Source organism: Falco cherrug, chromosome 2, assembly GCF_023634085.1.
Source record: "Falco cherrug isolate bFalChe1 chromosome 2, bFalChe1.pri, whole genome shotgun sequence".
Lineage (NCBI taxonomy): Eukaryota > Metazoa > Chordata > Aves > Falconiformes > Falconidae > Falco > Falco cherrug.
In genome coordinates, this window is record NC_073698.1 from 79,479,948 (window position 1) to 79,501,129 (window position 21,182).

Sequence of the window (21,182 nt, forward strand, 5' to 3'; positions counted from 1 at the left end):
CACTCCTGTGCCTGACTTGTATGCAGGTGTCATGTAGGTCTATTCTGTGTGTGAGAAAGGACATTCACTCCTGAGAAAACGCTGCCCACAATCTTGCTTTAGCTCTTCCCAAAAGCGGTGAAATGTGGACCTGCTTCATTCTCTTATCACCTGAGCATCTTACTCCGGTTTCTGCATGTTGCTGCATATAACACAGAGCATGTGAATTCAAACCTTTGAATTTAATTTATGGTAAACTGAACACACACTAATACTTTATCCTACACAAGTAATAGAATATAGACTCTGCTAGAAAAAAGCACCTGAACACAATAATAACTAATAATTAACAGCACTGCATCTACCTCAACTCACCATACAGTTTGTTAAAGGAGGCTAAGTGTGTGTTCTCCCACATAGTTTTTAGCTGTACTTCCAACGTATTTCATTGCCTCAGCTCGCAGGTCCCTCTTTCCCAAGTTTTGAATCTGTTTCTTGGCATTTGCTAAACATGAGAGATGCAAGTCTCCGAGACACGTTTACTGTGAGCTTTGTGAAAACGGCCAGCTGTGTTGGGCAGACTGAAATGAGCACGTGGCTTGAGGGGAAGGCTGGCAGAACTTAGCTGGTATCTGCTCACATTAACAACACCCAGCACATCAATCCTTGCATGAGTAATTCTGAAAAACAAGCCAGAGCATGTGCCATCTCCTTCCCTGAGCTAGCATCACAGAAGAAACTCAGACTCATGTGGGTAGAAGGGTGGAAATCTGTAGAAAATGAGCATCATTAGTTTCTCCTAATTTTAACTCCTCATTCTGCCATTACTACACTTCTCTTTTCGTAGCCTTTTAAATTTTGCTACGCTTACAGGACACCTGAAACTTTTTAGAAAATTTGTAAGCAGAAAAATACAGGAAAGCACTCAACTAACAGCAAAAAAGACATTAGAACTTAAAAGCTTGGCTTTAGATGAAATAAATACCCAAACTCAGTATTTTTAATTGCTTTTGACATCAGCAGCTCTACAGCCACTGCACCTCATAACCAGCTTTTTAAAAGTGTTAGCAACTAACCAGGCACTGTAACTGGTCAAAACAGCTCATGGATAAGTCAGAAAGGCAATAGCGTTAGCACTGCAGACTGCTGAAATCCTGACTCAAGGGGTGAAACTGAAGTCTCCTGGAAAAACCCCGCCTTCCCTGCCACACTCTGTCCTTTTCAGCTCAGCCGTTGGGAATTTAAGTTTAGCAACAGTGAGGCTGGACTCTCCAGAAAAGCGATGCATGTCAGCCATCCATTAGCTGTACTGCAGGGGCTCAGTATGCTGGATCCCCACTCTGAACTGAACTGGCAGCAGTACATATGCAGAACAGCACTTCAGCACCCAGGAGGGAAAACAAATCCAGAACAGCTTTCTCAAAGCATTTTAGGGCAAGAAACATGTTTTCTGACCATGGCTGCACTATATGGTGAAGTACCTGTGGCTTTTTACAGCACTCCAACATTTTTAATCAAGAAAATCTAAAGGCTTCTTTCCATATAGTACAAATATCATATAGCATCTGAGTGAAAATCACTCTGGAGTTAATTACAAACATGATAAAAATATTTTTTTTTCCTTTATCCTGTTGCCAAACATGACACTTTGGGTTTGCTATAGAGCAAAAGCCCTTATATGAAAACAAACCTGGGTAACTCATCTCACAGACACACGACACTTGGGTGCAGTCTGTTTCCAACACTACTTCAAGCGAAGCTTTGAGGTGCATCGTGGTGTGTGTGGATCAGCATCCTCCTCCTCCGATATGTTTCCTTCTGTCTTACACTAGATGAGGCCAACACACAACCACCATGGAAAGGCATGCCAAAAATTCAAATGCTTAAAGGTTTTCCAACAGGTATGCCTACATCAATAATAAATATAAGGCCAAAAGTAATTAGGAGTGACGTTATTATTACTTTACATAGCACCAAGCAAATCTCATTACTAAACAATAATTCACAAAGCAATGCTAACAAAGCTATTTACCCTATCTGCTTTCATGTAGTACCTATAATTTTTATGTGATTGTCATTTGGATTTATGGTATTTTTTCCATTCCTGGTTTTCAAGATGAGAAATTCAGGCATCTTTATATATGCAGAACACCTATAGCAAATCACTCCAACAAACTGACAGAAAATTCAGTTCTAGAAATAAATTCAACTGTTACCTGGCTGTTAACTTCTAACAATTTCAGGAACAATAAAAAGGGACAGAAATACAGCTGGTTAGTCTGATAGGAGACTGATTGGTAGGTTGCTGTAAAAATACTCACTTTTCATACTGACACATCTAAAAAGAAGATTTTAATTTTACAGAGCGTAACAGCACTTGATACAGTAGGTTTTCCTGAGAGAACTCACCATAGACCATAGCCAAGAAAGACTCAATCTTCTCTGCTTTTTGTTATTACCCAGTAACAAGCTATAGAATAAATATTTTAAAATGCTACCCCATGTTTCTATATATATTGTGGTATGTACAAAGTTCTATAAGATCATGATTAAGCTTATTGCTTTTGAAGCACGTCTACATGATTTGGGGAAAAAAAAAAAAGCAGCTTAATGCATTAGTTAAGAAAAGAATAACACTGGTAGAGAAAGGGTTCTGTACCTTGATGCTCCTTTACTTCAGAGCCCATGTGCCACAGACAGCATTTGATTAAATAGTCTCAGCAATAAACAATGACAATACACAGAACACTACACAACATCACTCCTTTGGCTCAAAGTAATTCCAGTTTGTTACTGAACAGTTGTTATGCAAAATCTCCAACACATGGCTGAAAACAATAACCTTCACATCCTATATAGTAACAAATTGGCAAACGAAATTTAGATTGCACATCCCTTACATTGTTTTTATTTCTTGTGCAGTTTGAAACGGCATCAGTATAACTTTGGTATTCATCTGAAAAAGGCTTAGCTGGGAGAGCAGCTGGCAGTCACTACTTGTCCAAGGTAAGCTCTGTCTGAAAAGGCATCAATTTCCAACATCTCCAAACAAAGTAATTTGTTTGAAACAAAATAATTTGCTTCAAAATTTTTCATGCTGCAGTACACCCAAGATACAGTTGTGTCCTCATAGGGATGTTAAGAACAGTAATAATAATACTAAAATCATGCTGAGAGATGATGTGGTATCATAGCAATGGTTGCAGAGAAAGTCAAGATCATTTCTGGGAGGGCTCTGGGAAGAACAGCTTTTAGAGAACTTTCTGTTGCCTGGCCTAGTCAAAGCCCTTCCAGTGGTTATATTTTTTCCCTCCTGAAACAGAGTATTACTTAAGATAATTTTTACAGTAAGAACTGTAAATCATCCACTGAACGAACTTTCCCAGGGACATGGTAGAGTCCCTGTCACTGGTGGGTTTTAAGATGCAGTTGGACAGGGTGCTAGATAACCTCCTCTAGGCTCCCTTTCCCAAAAAAGGCTGGACCAGATGATTTTTTGAGGTCCTTTCCAACCTGGGCTGTTCCACAATTCTGATTTTGGGGATACAGAGACTGAAAAAAGATGTTTCTTTTCTATGTGACCACCGATACGCAAGCATTTATTGTGTGATCATTCCTTTTTAAATCAGCTAGAATCAATCATTACCAGAAAGGCAAGATGCTGGACTTGCCTGGATGGGATTATGTAGACCAGTTAGAGTGGGAGGGATGCTAGTCAACGTAACAATACAGTATACCTGAAGATCACATTATGATAAAGAGATTTTGTGAAGTCAGAGAGGTCTCTATAATGGTTGATTACCACCATGTGCAATTCTTATTAAATAGGCATTTACATGTTAAAATGGCTGAGGTTGATCTGATGCATCATGAAAGCTACTATCAGTAGGGTCAATGTAGAACAGATGTATTCCCTCTGCAGCTAAGGCAAAACCCCTCTTCCTCCCCACTTAAAAGCTTAATCGCCATTTACATGTCTAAACAAAACCCTCATCTTGTAGAAACTATACATAGCACTGTAACCCTCCATATGTGTGTGTACATATATATATATATTTTAAAAAGTATTTTTTTAGATGTTAGCCATTTTCTATTTACTATAACAAATTGACCTAGGGACCTCTCTGTTTTCCTCTCCCTGCCGTTTTTTTTTTTCCCCTCTCCAAAGTGCCCTGCCGAAAGATAACATACCTTTACTAATTAGGCACCAAGCACTGGGGGTGGGTGGGTGGGTGAGTGGAGTTCAAGTACTTTCAGGTACATAAACAGTGTATTTCATAAATCAAACCTAGCTTCCTCTTTACCTGTGGGTTTGGTGTGAAGGGGAAGCATTTGCAGACAGGGCAGCTGAGAAGAAACTTAACTGTTTCTCAGCCCAGTGGTGAAATAATCCAGGTGATGAGTGGCATAAAACTATTTCTCAGGATATTGGGAGGCTGAGAAAATTACAGAATCTCACAGTATTGTGTGAAAAGGATCTGAGGAAGACAGAAGGAGCTAGGGAATGACAAATTCTCTTTCCCACACTGGTGAGATATTTTCTCTTTCTGATATACATTATTGTCCCATCTAATATAGGTGCCTCTCATGCAGACATTTTACAGGCTTGTTGACATTTACAGAAAAGTAGTTCTCCTCTGACATAAAAAATACGTCACCAGAAGCCCCTGGCCTATACAGGTCCTGTTGCAACCCAGCTTTACAGAGAGCCTAGCACAGTGAGCCTGTAGACACTGCTATGGGACCAAGAAAACCATTGGAGGTTAACTTTAATATCCAGACATTTATACTTTGGAGAAATTTGTTGTAGAGATTATAAGGCATCCTTTAGGGGTCAAGTAGTCCATGTTAATAAAGACTTTCAAAGCTGAACTCGTTCCTACTCATATTTTTGCTAATACAGAACATATTCATAAATACCATAGGCACAAGCAGGATTTTGACAACCATCAATCTATCTTCACTGTCAAACACAGCAGCTGCTTTATCCTCAGCAAAAACCTTCAGCACGGTTCTGTGGCTCAGTCTGCTGCCCCAAAGGACCTTGCTCTTCAGCCGCAGCTGGAAGGACAGATTTCCCTTTCAAGATTCCAGGCAGCAACATTTTTTATAGTTTATTCTTTTTTTATATCAGCTGCTTTCCTCTGTGGGAATGATACTATCTTCGTGACGTGCAAAAGTCTAGACTGCACATCAATGTATGGAGAATGGAATGAAAGCATAGTATCAGCAATGATGTATTCGACCCGACCCACTATTTATATTCCCAACAGTCATGCAAACCTTGCCCATTATACACTAGGGCATACTGCCTCCGTGTGGCAGAATATGCTTCAAACATTCTTTTTTCTTGCACTTCACACAACCTTGTGTGTGGCTATGAATTTTGGAAATTTTGGGAACTGAAGGAATAGAATCCATATGTTATTCCTGTGAGAAAGGGAAATATGGGGGTGAAAAAATTAATAAATCATATTGATAACAGTGTTTTTTGCACAAATACTCACCAGGAACACACAGTAAAGTACAAAGGCTATATATATATATATGCATATATATGTATATATATATAAATAAAAAGAATGCTTTCTCAAATGTTTATTACACGATGAAAGAAGACTAATTGAAAAAAATTCACATCCTGAACTTGATCAAAGGGGACTGATTGCTCTTCAGGCCTAATAGCTAAAAGCAAGATTGAAAGAGCAGTTTTGAAAAATTACATAAAACTGTATCACATTCTTTTTTTCAGTTCATAACTGGTTTGATTCAAACTTGACTAGAAGACCATAAAAGTTGCTTTAGCATTAGACCAGCTGATTCAAGTAGCACTAACACTGTGTTATGGGTACAGGGTTTTTCCCATGACTAAAATGGAAATAGTTTGTGAAATTGGTGTGTTTTCTTCCACACCACACACATCCCCACCCCAAAGCCCCAACCTCCACCTACTTTACCAATGTTGTTAGATACAAGACCTAAAGAAGATAAAACCCAAGACAATTATCTTTTTGCCCATTTGTGCCTTTACATTTCAGTCTCTACCAGCTGACCACAGGTGCATTCCACCTCGCTGTGAACAAGGTCTTTATATGTAATTTCCAGACTTGAAAGAAGTGACATGGTACGGTTGAAAGGGTTTTGTAAATCACCGGTGCTGTAATATTTAGGATTTCCCTGCTTTGGTTAAAATTATGATGCTCCTGTCAAATCTCAATCTTACTGCACAAAATACACAGTGCAAAGGGGTGCTAAATTTATGGTGAGATTTTTTTCCCTTTTTTTTTTTTTTTTTTAAAGACAGTGCAAGATCTGGAGACAGCACAAGAATCTCAAGATTAGGGTGTTGCAGGGTGCTATGCCAATTTTAGCTTACATTTCTTTATATAAACATTTTCCCATCTCTGTTTGGTATCCAGCAAACAATCCTATTAGAAATTTTCCAAACATCTGTGTGGTTTTGTCTCTAAGTACTGTCCATTTCAAAACTTTTTGAAGTATAAATTAGTAGCTATACATCTGTTGTTGTTGCTCTGTTTGAACCTGTTGCTGTCCTGACTGCTGTGGCGTTGGCTGTGCCTGGGGCTGCAAGACATCAGTCTGAGGCACTGACCTCCATGTCAGAGGATGCTGTTCTGTTATCTGGTTCCCTAGAGGAGCAATGGAGTTCACCAAGGTGGTCAGGTTTATAAAATGGGCCACAGACTGAGGATTGGCTGCCTCTGGCTGCGGCTGGATCTGAATGTCATTTTGGCGGTTGTGCAGCATGGCAGAACCACTGACAGTGTCAAACGTGACGGTGAGAATTGAGTTGTCCAGCTGTAACTGACGTTCAGGTGCAGTCAGATGGCCCACAGCCACTGGCTGGAGGTTTGTGAATTGGGTTCCAGCTGCTGTTGTAATGGGGGTAACAGTGATATTTGTCAGCCCAACGGAACTGGAAGGGGCTGTGACATTTGGGTCGCCAAGGGTCACCACCACCTGAGGAAAAACAGAAAGGTAACCTCAACCTTACATCTTGCAGCTGACTACGAAGTATCAAGCATCAAGAAAGATCACCCAAGTGCTGATGGGCTCACACGTTGCTACTGCCAGCAAGAGAAGTCACACACACAGAGGGGAACATAGAAAGCTTGGAATATAACAACTTCCACATACAGAATGTAATGGGAGAGGCATATGCAACATTCAAAACATGCAGCTGAATTGTCTTTTGCACTTCTAGTCACAGCTTCTGCTGGTTAGTGGTATCTGGCAAACAAGGAGATGGTAATGCCAAAATAAATGAAAATAAACATGAGGAGCTTACTGGACCAACTTCTTTTTTTAGTCCCTATTCATCTTCTTATTGCCACAATTGATCAAATTAGCTCTAAATGTTCTGATCACTCTTTTGTGTCTGTTATTAGGAAAAAAGAAGGGTTATTCCTCTAAGCAGTGCCTGCTACCCATCACCCTGCTACTGGAGCTCACCTGCTGGATGCTCTGTACAGCTGAGTTAGTCTCATCTCCAACATTCCCTGTGAAGTCACCTTCCTTCTCTGTGTATTCACTGAAGGCAGGGTCCTCAGGCACTTGAGTTTCCTCCTCCTCACCTGACTTTTGTTTTCGTTTCTGGCCACGTTTAGGAGCTTTCATATGCTGTTTCCCTTCTGGTAATTCTCCTTGTTCCAAGGCTAATTCCGGCTGGAGCAACACATTTCCAAACAAAACATCAAGTCATTTTGCTTAGTGAAGTTCCAAGTAAGAGACTATCACCTGAAGTTGGTTTACTGTCAATTCTCAAGTGAAGAAACACACTTTAGCAAAAAAACAAAAAAAATTAGGTGAGGAATGAGACCTCACCCTGTAATTACCTCTGTTTCACCAGCATCTGTGCTATACAAAAAAACAGATCAACAGCTTGCATCTGCTCATACATGTTAAGCTGGAGCTGACTCTCTAAAAAAGCACATTCCTTCCCATCAGCCTACGCCCACCTTACATTATGTACCCAAAAAGTGATGTCCCCACCTCACCGTCCAGTAGGCCTGGAACCTAGCTGCCACCAGAATTCTGCAATGATGAATTTACCTGAACAATCCCAATTGAGGAGGCATCAATGGTCGTCGTCTCTGGCAGCTGCTCTAAATCGTCAATCCTCACCGAAAGAATCTGTAGGCAAAGAGTGAACTGCACTCAGCTGGTGAACTGCACCACTGCATACCACAGTCAAACAAGACAGCATTGTCCTAATAAATCCTGTCACAAAGCAAAAACGATGTAATCTAACATTTTACACATATCATTTAACACAAGCAATTTAACTATGGCTTTTTTTAAAATAACCTTTTCACCTATAATCTTTTCCTTTTAAATAAACAAAGCTTTTTGTTGACTTCCTTCCCAGTCATCATGATAAAAAAACGTTCATGGAAAGCAATACTAATGATAAATTGGTAGGGGTGGGGCAAAAAAGCCTGAAAGGGAACAGAAAAGCCTTGGTCAACCTAAACAAAAAATGCTTAGGAGAAACACAATAGCTATTCAGAAATTTAGAACACAGAAAAACCCCCACTGGGGTCAGACAAAACATCGCTCTAATCCAGATTCTCTGCAGTCAGCATTCATCTTTAATACTAAGAATAATTTTGTATCATCAGCAGACGCTGCCATCACCTCTCTATTCACCATTTCTTTCAGATCACTTCTGAATACAGAGAACACAATAGGGAAAAAAGAATCAATTATACTCATTAATGGATGAAGACAAAACATGAAAAAAATAACATTTAAGCTGAGGCAGAAAAAGAAAAAGGACTTAAATAATCAGAAGAATTTCATTTTTCGAGACTGACAATCAGATATGTTTACTACTGAATCTTAACATAATGAAAGGCTGATTCAGTTAAGTGCATGTTTAACAGACACTACCTAAAATTGGCCCCAGAAGAACAGAAAAAAAAAGAGAGAGAGAGAGAGAGAGGGAGGGAGAAAAAGTAATTCCTTTCAAAGCCATGAACTAACCAACACCACACACAAAAAGAAAAAAACCAACCACCCCACAGTCTACCTGCCAAACTCACTCACCTCTGGATGTTTACGCCTCATGTGTCGACTCATAGATGCTCTGGTAGAAACCTTTGTCCCACACAACTGACAGCTCTGGGCTTCCACCTTATCATGAGTGAGCTGGATGTGCTTCTGTAGCATGTAATCAGTGACATACTTCTTATCACAGACTGAACATGTCCACTGTTTTCCTACTGGTGGCAGATGGAAGGAAACGCTGTTAGCAACAGCCCCCAAAGATGAGTATCATACTGTCGGCATATCAACAAGAGGAACAATTTTATATTGGTAACATGATGTGTAACACTAGTTCCAGGACTAGCAAGACTAAAGCAAGCCCAGGAACAAAACTAAAATATTGTCTTTGGATACTGTTTTTTAGAGGATTTACCTGTATGAATCAACTTATGAGTCTCCATTGTATTTCTCTCACTAAACGTCTTGCCACACAGCTCACACATGAAATCTTTGATTCCTGCATGAAAAGCACAGGCAGCATCAGAGTGAAAACAATCTAAGCATCTGGGACAATTCAGAGTCTCATATTACTAAAAAAAAATATTAAAATATCACAGCCAAATCTACAAAAAGTAGATTTTATCTACAAAAAGTAGAAGCCCAGCTTCACCAACTATTTTTAACTAAGCCATGCCACTATATCTGGCAGAAAATGAATCCAAGAGAAACTGATGTGGAAGGTAGAGTTTTGTTTTGGAAAATGAGAAACTGAAGACTAACTTAAAACAAAACCAATGCTCTAGACCTATCCTAGACCAAAACAACCTCTCTTAGAAAAGCAAAACACGAAACCAGGTAATCTAAATATATAAACTTTATAACAGGTGATTTTGGCTGGTGAGAGGACTAAATCTCATTTTTCAAAAAGCAGAATATATATATTTTTATTAGTGTTCCTCATACCCTCTGATTGCTCTACATAAGAGTTCTCTCAGGAAACATTTAACTGAATCAGTGCAACTTTTGTACATCTTTAGAGACCTTACCCGTATGTCTTTTGTAATGCTTCAGCATGTTCACTTTCTGTGCAAATTTTCGGTGACATTCCTTGCATTCATATTCTTTAATCCCTTTATGAAGTTTCATGTGGTGACGAAGTGCATGTTTTGTCTTCATTCCTGTGAGACAAAAGGTACAGCATGACAATTAGTCCATTGTTCCCACCTTCAGAGAAGAACTCAGGATGACCGTGTTGTTAGCCATAAGCTCTAAGATTATATTTGCTGCATGTCCACAATTGCATATTTTTAATTGTTTAGGCAGCAGTGCATGTTATCATTATTATTATTTTAATTCCAAGAAAAAGCTCTGGAAAACATCAGAGTAACCACTGATGAAGAAGCAAAACAGCAGGGACAAGCAAAGGCAAAACATCATTAGACATCTCAGAGTTACTGCCCTCCACTAAAATACCAGTGCAGATTTGTTCAAGTTATAACATGAACAATTCAGAAAGTCAAAGCAACTTTAACTCTTAAGGCTCTTACAGAGAGAAATTACTCTATTTCTTAAGCCTAAAAACAGCCTAGAATGCCAAAATTAACTTGTATTCATTTTTGTGCTGCAAATGCCTTGGAACTTGGTCAGGCAAGCAATCCTCAGTCTGACAGAGGCAAATTTTATTAAAATCAGTTTTGTCTTACAGGCCATGAAACTTAAATTGCATAAAATTAGGGGTAGTTTATGTAACCATAAGACTCCTGATTAATACAGTTTCTACCTCTCAAAAATGCAGGATTTACATCACTCTGAGGACCTTCCCAATATCCTAAGAATGGCAGTAGTTTCAATTCAGATATTCACCTGTTATTCAGTATCACAATTAATGGAAAACAAGGCATTAGACATACCTTTGCCACACTCTGCACACAAGTATTCTCGGATATTATCATGGACTCGCATATGTTCTTTTAACATGTCTTTTCTAGCAAATGATTTGCCACATTGCTCACAAGCATGACTTTTTACACCTTAAAAGTAAATTTAAAAGACAACATAAAAAAAAGATGTTAATGAAAAATGTGCATCTCCTAAAAACTGACTAAACTGGTGAATAAGAGGGCAACCTGTGTTGTCAACCACATCTTTCACGCATATTGTAGCCCAAACTAAATTAGAAGACTTTGGAGAGACAGAAAAGCTGGCTTTTTGTGTGAGATCTGGGAAAAAAAAAAAAAAAAAAAAGATAAAGCCTGAGGCAGGAAAATACTGAATAGCGTGAAATAATAATGAGCTGTTAAAAATGATTTTGCGATAGCAGTTTTCAGCCTGTGTAATGGTGAGAAGATGGCACGGGTAAGAATTTGGGGAGAACAGAATACAGAATTAGGATTTTTAGCTGGTGAATCCTGCATCATATTAACTAGGAATCTGGATTGTGTGCCTAGATGAAATACCCTCATTAATACCTCCTGCTTTAGAAAACCGGTCTACCCTAAAAGCATAAATGGAACATTTATCTCATTGTAACCTATAGTAAAAACTCACAACTTATTTCCTCCTGAAAAAAAATAAGGCAGGCACTGGCAACAGAAATGTCTTCTTAGTATTGATAATAATAAAGAAATACAACATTTTTACCTGTATGTATAAGCTTATGTCTTTCCAGATTTCCTATACTGTTAAAAATCCTTCCACAGATTTCACATGGATGGATGTACCTGGAACCAAGAAGAACAAAAACTGTGACTCATTTCTTGAGACAGAGGTGTTTTTCAGGCATCTCTATCAGTAACTGTATTTCATGTGGTAATAATAATTACTACAGAAGTTCCTTGAAACACAAATGCATTTTTTAAATTAGCCTTAAGAAACCTGTATGTTCACTGCAAGCTTGGAGCAGTCTGGCATTCCTATATTCTCAATTCATAGTTTGTAAAAATATTTACCAAAATCATAGATTTATACTTTACAAAGCCCAAACTGGGAGGCTGTTGACTAATCTCTGTGTGAAGTGATTCATTAGTGGTATACATCTCTAGCTTTCAATAAACATTTTAACGCCTATTATACAGTTTCAGATATTTTAGTACAGCCCAATTCAGGTGGCAGAGCCACTGTAACTTCAGAAAGATAGCTCCTGCTGTCAGTCCAACACATCATCTTACTTCTGCACGTTAGGATCAGGCAGGTTCTCCCGATGAATGACCATGTGTGCATGGTAAGTTGCCTTCAAGGCAAAACGTCGGTTACAAATACTACAGCCATAGCCTTTCTCCTTGTGCACGTCCATTATGTGCTTCAGGTACTCCTTCCCTCTGCCAAAAGTCAACTGTGGAAAGAACCAATAGTGAATCAAAGGGGAAAAAGTCCTTGGGAACAGTAACAGTCTAGTAACACATCACTGGGATCTAGTCAGAGCTAGTAGACATAAATATCCTGTGTATCCCTAGGTGAAAAAATCTGTGAAAGCCGGATTTAGGCTTGAACCTCTTTGGCCATTACAAACACATTACTACAGGACACCATTTGGAAAACTAGCTTGAGATGGTATCTCTGCTTCTTACACTGGACAAGCAGAGGACCTCCAATTATTTGTGCACTGAAGAACAGCCTTGAAGAGGGCCACATCTAACCTCCACTAGCTGCCAAAGCAAGGATGCCATAGAAGGAAAAAAAGTCTTTTGGGCTCTAGGGGCATGGTAAGCTCTAGTCTGCATAGTAAACTTTGGCATTTTCTCCAGAAGAGTTGGTATTTCTAGGCATTGCAGGGCAGTGATTCTAGCTCAGCTCCTGGAACTGCTACAACTACAACAGACAGGTGCTCCATGACTCAGTTCCCTGGACTAAGTAACCCTGCATACACATATATACTCCAACATATCAGGCAAAGTGCCCTAATGACATCATCTTTTGCTCCAATTTTGGGAGTAGCCGGGGTATTTCTGACAGCATTGCACAGCTTGGTGAAGGTGTGCTTTGGGATGAGAAAAAAAGAGAAAGATTCTTAAGAGCTCAGAAGAGGTATGTTCACTATGACTCATTTGTATGTTGTTCTCCCTTAGGAATGCATGAAAGATATTTTCAGCCACAAAGAGCCCCCCCATCTCATCACAGCTAACACTCGTTATCCACAGCTGCTGCCTTACACAACCATTTACTTCACAAACACCTGCAAAACTGCTAAAATCCCAGCTTCCAAAACGATCTTTCTAATCCAAATGGCACAATTGCCCTCATTTGGAAGCATACAATTTTATATAGTTTATGTACCCATAAAGTGTCAGGTGTTAAAATAATCATGTGGTTGCTTTCAATGTGGTAAACTGGTGTGATACCACATCTTCTTACGCTCACTGACATAAGCTTAAAATCACTTAGCACTTAAAACCAGTGCACAGATAAAACATACAACTGAATTATTATATCCATGTCTTTAAAATGAAGATAAGCTAAGCACTTTTATCACATTAAGTGTAGACTGTGATAGAAGCTCTGATTTCCAGCAGCTAAGTCAGTGGCTTAACTACCGAAATTCCCCTGTCCCTATGTCAGTTTGGCCAGTTTTGCTGTTCTCACTGATTGCTTTTGCATCCCACCCACCCAGCACAGCATGCTTGCCCAGTAAGGGAATCCAAATGGGCCTTAAGGACTCCATTCTTCCCCATTACTTCTTTATAAAATGGCAAAAGCCATGCAAAAGGTTTAAAAAGTCTTCCGGTCTCAGCTGACAACTGAGTAAAATATGTTCCATCAGTACTTCTAATGTTGTCCTGTTAGTAATAGAGTAGGCCAAGAATAAGCAGTCACACTGAACATAAGCAGCAGTCTTAAGTCTCCAGAACTGGGTGTCTACTAGAGGACCATTGGATCTCATAAAAATTAATCAGTTTATGGATTGTATAATTCAGAAATGCTATAATAATTTTAACTTGCACATAATTAAAAAGTAGTGTAAGATGTGAATGTTCCGTTATTGTTTCTTCCTCCAGTTTTGCTTGCTAGCTTCTTTCCACACAGGCAAGCATATGTATGTGTATTTCTCATTTTAAGTGTTTAGCATTCACCTTACAGAACATCACCTAAAGTCTTATGGCAAGCATCAACAGATTAGAGGTAACAAGCACTGTGGAAGAGAGCAGACCTGTGGACCGGCCTTCTCTTTGTGAACCCTTAATGTTATTTAAAATACTGAATGATTTATAAACGTTTCCACTCCTTCCTCCCATCCCCCCAAAAAGTTAATTTGAAAGTATTTAAAGCTACCTGGCACCTTTTGCAGCTATACTTGTGAGGCTCAGAATCTGCACTTTCATCAGAGTTGTCATCATTTTCCTCTGATGAGATTCCAATTTTACCAATGAATTCTTCTCTCTGGTGATCATCCATTAGTGCTATGTCCTGTGTAGGTGGGAAAGAATATTTTGTTTTAATAGATTAAACTTCTATTTCAAAAGGTAGCACCTCGTCAGCTTTTGTTGCCATGCAGACTGCCTTGAATTAACAATTGCTGCAACATTATTTATTTAAAATACCCTCCTGCTTCATTCAATCAGGTAAACAAAGTTCCTCTGTCCATGAATAAACAAGGAACAACTGCTTATCCAAACAATTTTTCTGTGTATAAAAGGAACTTCAATGTAAACAGAGATTCAACTGGTACAGTATTCTATTCATAAAAACATCCTTATGAGCACCACTGAGTTATACAACTTTCAATTCAATCCATATAATTAATTTAGTGTTAACCTGGTTATGTCAAAATAATCTGGGTCTGATTAAGCACTATTAAAATGGGGGATTTTTTTGTGATTTGGAACATTTTGATAAAATCAGGTAAAGAACTCAATATACAGGCAGTTATAGTGGCATATGCAAGAGGATCACAGTCACTGGCATGCAAAAGGCAGGAACAATTAGTTCTCTTGTTTTTTTCCCCACAAAGAGAGAGTATGACAGTAACCCCTCAGCCCAACCAAACTACAATTGGAACAATACATCTGTCTGCAGCCTTCCTGTTAAGTTATTCTCCCTGCTTTAAACTGGTCCATATATGCCGTAGCAATCCAGATGTAGAAACAGAGCCATGGGTAAATCAGAACACAACTCATGTTAAGCTGCTGTAGAAACATCACTGCGCAGAGTACATAACCACTGTTGTATTGCCAGTATGAACACGTGGCCGCAACAGTCTCAATATATTGGTACGTTTACATGTCTGCCAAGTAACTTTTCTAATAAATTATTAGCACAATACCTTAAAATGGACATGAATGTGATCTCTCAACACATCCACCCTGAAAAATTTACGTCCGCAGATTTCACAAGTGTATTTCTTGTCTCCATGTGTTAAAAGATGTTTGTTCATATTGCTCCTACATGAAAACACCTAAAAGAAAAGAAGAAGGAAGGAATGGTTTTTGTATAATGTCCATCAGGGCTGGAGTTCTTTACAAGCTATCCAGTGGAGAGCACAGAACATATTTACTGTCCTGTTTCATTCATTCTGACCACAAACATGTAGGGGCTCCTGTTATCCAGCCAGCAGGTTACCCCAGAAACTACTGGCACAGCAAAATACAGGTGTACAGTTCCAAGGAACTGACTGAAATTGGCTGTTCATCAGAGGTGGACTTCCAAAAAAGCTGCAGCAGAATTACACAGGGTAGATTTAGAAATATTTAGTCTTTATAATGCCTTTTGAATCATGAATGTTCCACCTATCTATAAATAGACACATCCACAAAATCTACCTTCATTGATATGTAACGTATCTGAAGTATCAAAACCAAAGGTCTACACACCAACTTAAGAGCTGCTTGAGTATGTCTTGCACCATGAATCATTAGACATTTATAAAATCACTAGTTAAACTCACAGTCTTTGTACCTGTGATAACAGCAACTTAATCTCATGAGTGTTAAATACCCAAATGCAACAGTGCCATGACTACACCATGGAATCACAGTCAACTCCAACTGTTTACATTCCAGAAGAAAAGCTTCACTGTAAATAACATGAGCCATGAGATTTCACTGACAGACAGTGGCCATGTTACACTCTACGTTGTGCTACATATCCTGAAAAGTAGTTTTGTTCTTATCTTTGTCCTGACAGCTGCCACCATGCATGGCCACAGTGAGCTTGGATGTATAATGGAGCTGGGCAGTTTAAAGAATAACGTCGTGGCTGGATGGCGAGGCTCGCTGGTAACAAGCCACATGCCTGTCCAAGCTGCGAGGTAATCTGACTTGGCATATACCTCAGTGCAAGTAATTTACCTCAACCTTTTGGCAGGCTGTGTTGTGGTTTAGGTAGGCTGCTGTTGTGGTTTAATACATGGGTGGCAACTCGTTATGCTACGGTAACTCATTTGGAGGAGCTGGGTTGAGGCACACCATACCCCTGCAGTATCCTTGCAGCTACAATGCAGAGCTTCACATGGCACATGCTGGCAAAGGCGCCTACCTTCCCACACACAGGGCATCCCGAAGGCTCCTTTTTGTAGCGCACCATGTTTTCCGTGTTGTGCTCAAAGTCTTCTCTTTTCACACGCCTCACCCCTTAACAGAACAGTCCCCATCAAAAAAACAAAACAAAAAAAATAAACCATGGTTTTCCACTCCAATCTGCATGCCCTTTCAGGTGAATACTGTAGAGAAGAGGATCATTTAGGATCATGGGAAAAGCCTCAATGAAGAATTTAGTTGCTAACAAAAGGATGATTTCTAAATTAAAACGGTGCCTAAAGAATATAAAAGCAGTCTGCTGAACTGAATATTATCGCTTATTGTTCAGCACACCAATCATAAAGTGTCAGAAACCAGGCACAGATTGTCAGCACCTGGAAACAGGCAGATCTAGTAGGCCTTGGCACTTCAGTCAAATCGCTGGCCCAGAAACTTCCCCTTGCAGTCTCTAATGAGAGAGGCAACCACCCAGCATCATCTCTAATGCTCAATGAGAATTTCAGATCTTTCTCTGCTACTTTCAGGAGGGAAGAGGGCTGCTGTGCTGTAACAGCTAAGCAAGAGATGCCTTGCCATTGCCACTCAACCCCTCATCCTCTAGCTGTCCTCTCATTTATGACACAAAGGTCTGAATCACAAGAGAGGCCAGTGACAGTCAGCTATGTCCACAGTACAAAGTTAGACAATCTGGCTGCTTCTTTAAAATCACCTCTGATTTCATATCTAGATTTTATCTCTCTCTCTCTCTATATATATATTATATATAGATTTTATATTTAGATTTTATATGATTTTATATCACTAGAGGTAAGAATACATATTTCAGATACCTACCATCACTCAGGTTTTTCCAGAGTCTTTGAATACCTATAAAATCTTTATATGTTTAAGATTTTGAACAGTGTATAACCTCTTCTTCATACTTAAGATTTTGAAAGATATCATCATACAGCATTTGATTTATACTATTTATACACTAGTCATTTCCAGTTGTACATTGCCAGTTAATTATCTGCCTTCAAATTTTCAAGTTACTGTACCGTTTTTTTAAATAGAAAGAACAGAATTAAAGAAAGAAAAAGATTTAATTAAAATCTGCTAGTCTAAACTACTGTATAATAAGCCAAACAACTTCCCCATGACCATTAGTAGCACTAGATCCAATCACATGAGGCTGAAAAAAAGGGTAGGTGCCCCTCCTAGAAAGTTTTTCATAGAATTAGATAACTCCCCTCCAGGATCCATTATTATTATGTTAAATAAATCATAGAATCATCAGATCATTTAGGCTGCAAAAGACCTTTAAGGTCATTGAGTCCAACCATTAACCTAGCACTGCCAAGTCCACCACTAAACCATGTCCCTAAATGCCACACCTACAGGTCTTTTAAATACCTCCAGGGATGGTGACTCAACCATTTCCCTGGGCAGCCTGTTCCAATCCTTGACAACCCTTTCGGTGAAGAGATTTTTCCTAATATCCAATCTAAACCTCCCCTGGTGTAACTTGAGGCCATTTACTCTTGTCCTTCATTTTGCTGAAACTTGCTACGCCAGATCAGGTAACTGATAAAAAAAAATGACAGCTAGCATACAGAAGAATATGATACACAATCGTTTCCTTAACCTTCCCACCTCTACTGCCATTTCAAGAGTAGTAATTGATCTGCAGCATACTTACCTTCCAAGTGTCGTCTTTGATGGTCTAGCATGACATCCTTCCGGTAGAACATCTTATTGCAGATTTCACATGCAAACTTCTTATCCCCATGTTTTTTCTTGTGTTTTGAAAGATTACTGTTTGTAGAAAAGAATCTGAAACACATCTCACACTGGAATGTCTTGTCATCTGTCAGCAAGAGAAACCATGCAGTTCTTTACAGACGAAAACAGGTTTTGTATGTTTGTGAGACAGGTAATTCTTCTGTTAGATCTGAGGAGTTTTAAGCTATAACCCATCATTGTATGGACTAAGGAGGGAAATGCAAAAGCTAAGTTTTTCTTCTACTTTAAAATTTTTTTCAAAGGCAACAAATATACATAATCCTAACTTGAACATGGAATCTAGCATTGTAACTTCCTCACATGGGCTACTTCCACTGTGATCTAGCATTCATTAAAATTATGCTTGGAGTGGCTTCTGTTACAATTGATTCAAGTTTTTAATGTTGGTAAAATCACTACACATACAGCAACATAGCATAACATGAACAGCTGTGTCTAAGCACCAGAACACTTCTGCCAGCACTGGCTTCTAATACCAGCCAGTACAGAATACTCCAGAAGAAAGTATAAAATCTCAAAAATATACCATTACATGACGATAGGCCTATGGGGAATTTGTTTTGTATTCAGTAGTTAAGACTTTTCTTGGAACATGAAGGCATGGTTCTGTAGATGGAATCTGCCAATGCTACAGCAATCACAAAGAAGTAACTGTTTCATGCCTTGAAGAATAGAGCAAAAACTGCTGCTCATTTTGGTCTAAAAGCAAAAATGAGCTGCTGCCTTTGAATAAAATGAATACCGAGGTTACTTGGCATTAGTTTCCGTTCTTCATAAGGCTGAGTTTTCACACAGCCTGTACCCTCTTGAAAGGAACTGAGAAAACCTTCTTTGAATAGTGCTGTAAGGGGTAACTACGCAGGTGATTCTGGACTGACAGTTATCATGTCAGTCATGGGTCCATAAAAGTAACCAACATGTCCTTTTCTAAGCATAAATCACTCAACATAAATAAGACGAGTAACAACAAGGGATGGCTATGGGAGGAAAGGACAGGTTATAGTGATACTAAGAAAAAAAAATCTAGAGAAACTATTCCAAGTATAAAAAAAAAACCTAAGAAAACTGTAATTCCAGAAAACTACAATCAATCAATAGTACTGCTCCCCTTTCCAGTTCTTCTGTTACAGATAAATGAAGTGAAACTTAGTTGCAAAAAAGAAAATTAAACCGAGATGGTGACAGGGTATCTGTGAACATGCAAATGAAATACCACTGAGGATATTAGACAGGTAAGCAGGAGATACTAAAAAAAGCAATATATAAGTGGATGTGTTGCTCTACAGATTAGTGGTTACACTTATCACAGAGTTTAAGGGAAGCAGGGCAGGTTGCTTGTTGTGATGATGACAAAAACCAAATTCCTACTCCCCTTCTGCAGTTTCTATGCTGAGATGGATTTGTGGATGTTCTCCCAAAATGGAGTAGAGATGCCAGAGGAAGTGGAACAATTAGCCATTCTCACCTGTCCTGCAGTTATGGAATTCCAATGCACTTTCTATCCGAAAGGCCTTTTCACATGTGCTGCACTTGTATCTGTACTCACTGTCAACCTGAGGATTGCAAACAGTAAATGTTCAAGTGGGGAAAAAGTCAAGTCACGCCTGACAGAGAAATTGTAAATCTGAACTACTTTTTTTTTGTTGCTGTTTTCTGTCTTTTCCCATTTTTCTTCCTTCAACAGGACATTCAAATACACAGTGATGCAAAATTCTGACACTATATCATCCTCCCATGTTCCTATATCTGAGCTCTATTAAAAAAAAAAAAAAAGTAGATCATGCCCCTGTGTGCATTTAACAGTCTTCCTGACAACCCCTGGTCCAACACAGAGACAATTTTTGAGAAGCAGGATGTAATCTGACTCATCCTTCAGCTCCAGAACAGATGCCAGCAATCTGAGAACTTAGGACCTTGATGCCAAGTAGCAACAGAAATATTTTCTGATAAGGCACCACTAGAGGCATGTTTAATATTTATATTGGCAGCAGCACTAAAAGGCTCTCACCAATGGACATGGTGCTGCTGCTGTAAGCACTGTAGGTTTACACACATGTGTGTAGCCCTTAACGACACAGCCTTTACCCAGAGAGTTACGCATGTCCGGTGGGGATAAATGCAACAGAACAAGCAAACAAGACTGGAACAATCCTATACAGTACCATAAACTGAAGTCAGATCTCACCTCTAGATCATACAGGTCCACCTAACTCCAGCTTGTCTTGCTGTAAATGATGCCTGAAAACAATATTCTATAGGAAATTTGGACACAAAAAGGAGTTGTACACTCAAAAGCACGTCCACGCTTTGCAAATTCATCAGCTGTTCTAACAGAAGATGTTACCTCTCCCTATCAGTCTTGTCTCACTTATTCACACAGACATCTACCCAAATATAATTGACCCAAGCTTCCCAGCTAGCACCTGGAAGCTCACTACATTTTCACCTAACCTCAGAAAGAGCCCGCTAGTCATTTACACTCACTTCATTCCTGCTGTGCTTGTATGAAACATGCTGCTTCAAGCTCTCTTTACGGCTGAACAGCTTTGCGCATTCCTCACATTTAAATAGTTTGTCACCTGAGGGGATCAATCAAGATAAAAAGAAAGTAGTCAGTGACTGATAATATCAACTCTAGGCAAGACAGGGGAAACCAAAGCACAAGCAACAGCAAACAAACAGGCTAGTGATGAGAAACTTCAGTAATACAGGAGATCCAAGTAGCGGATTTTAACCTTTTCCAACAATTTTGTTTGGTTCCCCCACCCTTTTTCAGTGATTATTTTTCACAGAGTACTTTGTAGTAGGTCACAGATCCCTGGAACTTTAGCTCACAAGCTAAAATGCACTCGGGTGACATTTACATAGCAATGTTACCCATGTGCCTGTGAAGGTGGGGGGGGAGATACATATGTGTATATTTAAAGGCAAGAATAATTC

General features: G+C 39.2%; 1 protein-coding gene across 8 annotated transcripts in view; it reads right to left on the minus strand.

Annotated features, from left to right (window-relative positions):
- Window positions 1–2,316: 2,316 nt before the first annotated feature.
- Window positions 2,317–21,182, minus strand: part of PRDM15 (PR/SET domain 15) — a 38,601-nt gene continuing 19,735 nt past the window's right edge. For 7 of the 8 annotated variants that reach the window (XM_055703400.1, XM_055703399.1, XM_055703397.1 and 4 more), the window contains 15 exons: window positions 20,727–20,821; window positions 19,708–19,795; window positions 18,139–18,306; window positions 16,456–16,550; window positions 15,245–15,376; window positions 14,254–14,388; window positions 12,156–12,319; window positions 11,629–11,708; window positions 10,899–11,018; window positions 10,035–10,166; window positions 9,422–9,505; window positions 9,049–9,224; window positions 8,053–8,133; window positions 7,453–7,665; window positions 2,317–6,960 (listed from right to left, as the gene is read on the minus strand). In XM_055703400.1, coding sequence (XP_055559375.1) covers window positions 6,484–6,960; window positions 7,453–7,665; window positions 8,053–8,133; window positions 9,049–9,224; window positions 9,422–9,505; window positions 10,035–10,166; window positions 10,899–11,018; window positions 11,629–11,708; window positions 12,156–12,319; window positions 14,254–14,388; window positions 15,245–15,376; window positions 16,456–16,550; window positions 18,139–18,306; window positions 19,708–19,795; window positions 20,727–20,821 — 2,240 coding nt within the window. In that variant the 3' untranslated portion in view covers window positions 2,317–6,483. The remainder of the gene's footprint in view (window positions 6,961–7,452; window positions 7,666–8,052; window positions 8,134–9,048; window positions 9,225–9,421; window positions 9,506–10,034; window positions 10,167–10,898; window positions 11,019–11,628; window positions 11,709–12,155; window positions 12,320–14,253; window positions 14,389–15,244; window positions 15,377–16,455; window positions 16,551–18,138; window positions 18,307–19,707; window positions 19,796–20,726; window positions 20,822–21,182) is intronic. The other variant, XM_055703398.1, reaches the window with a different exon arrangement.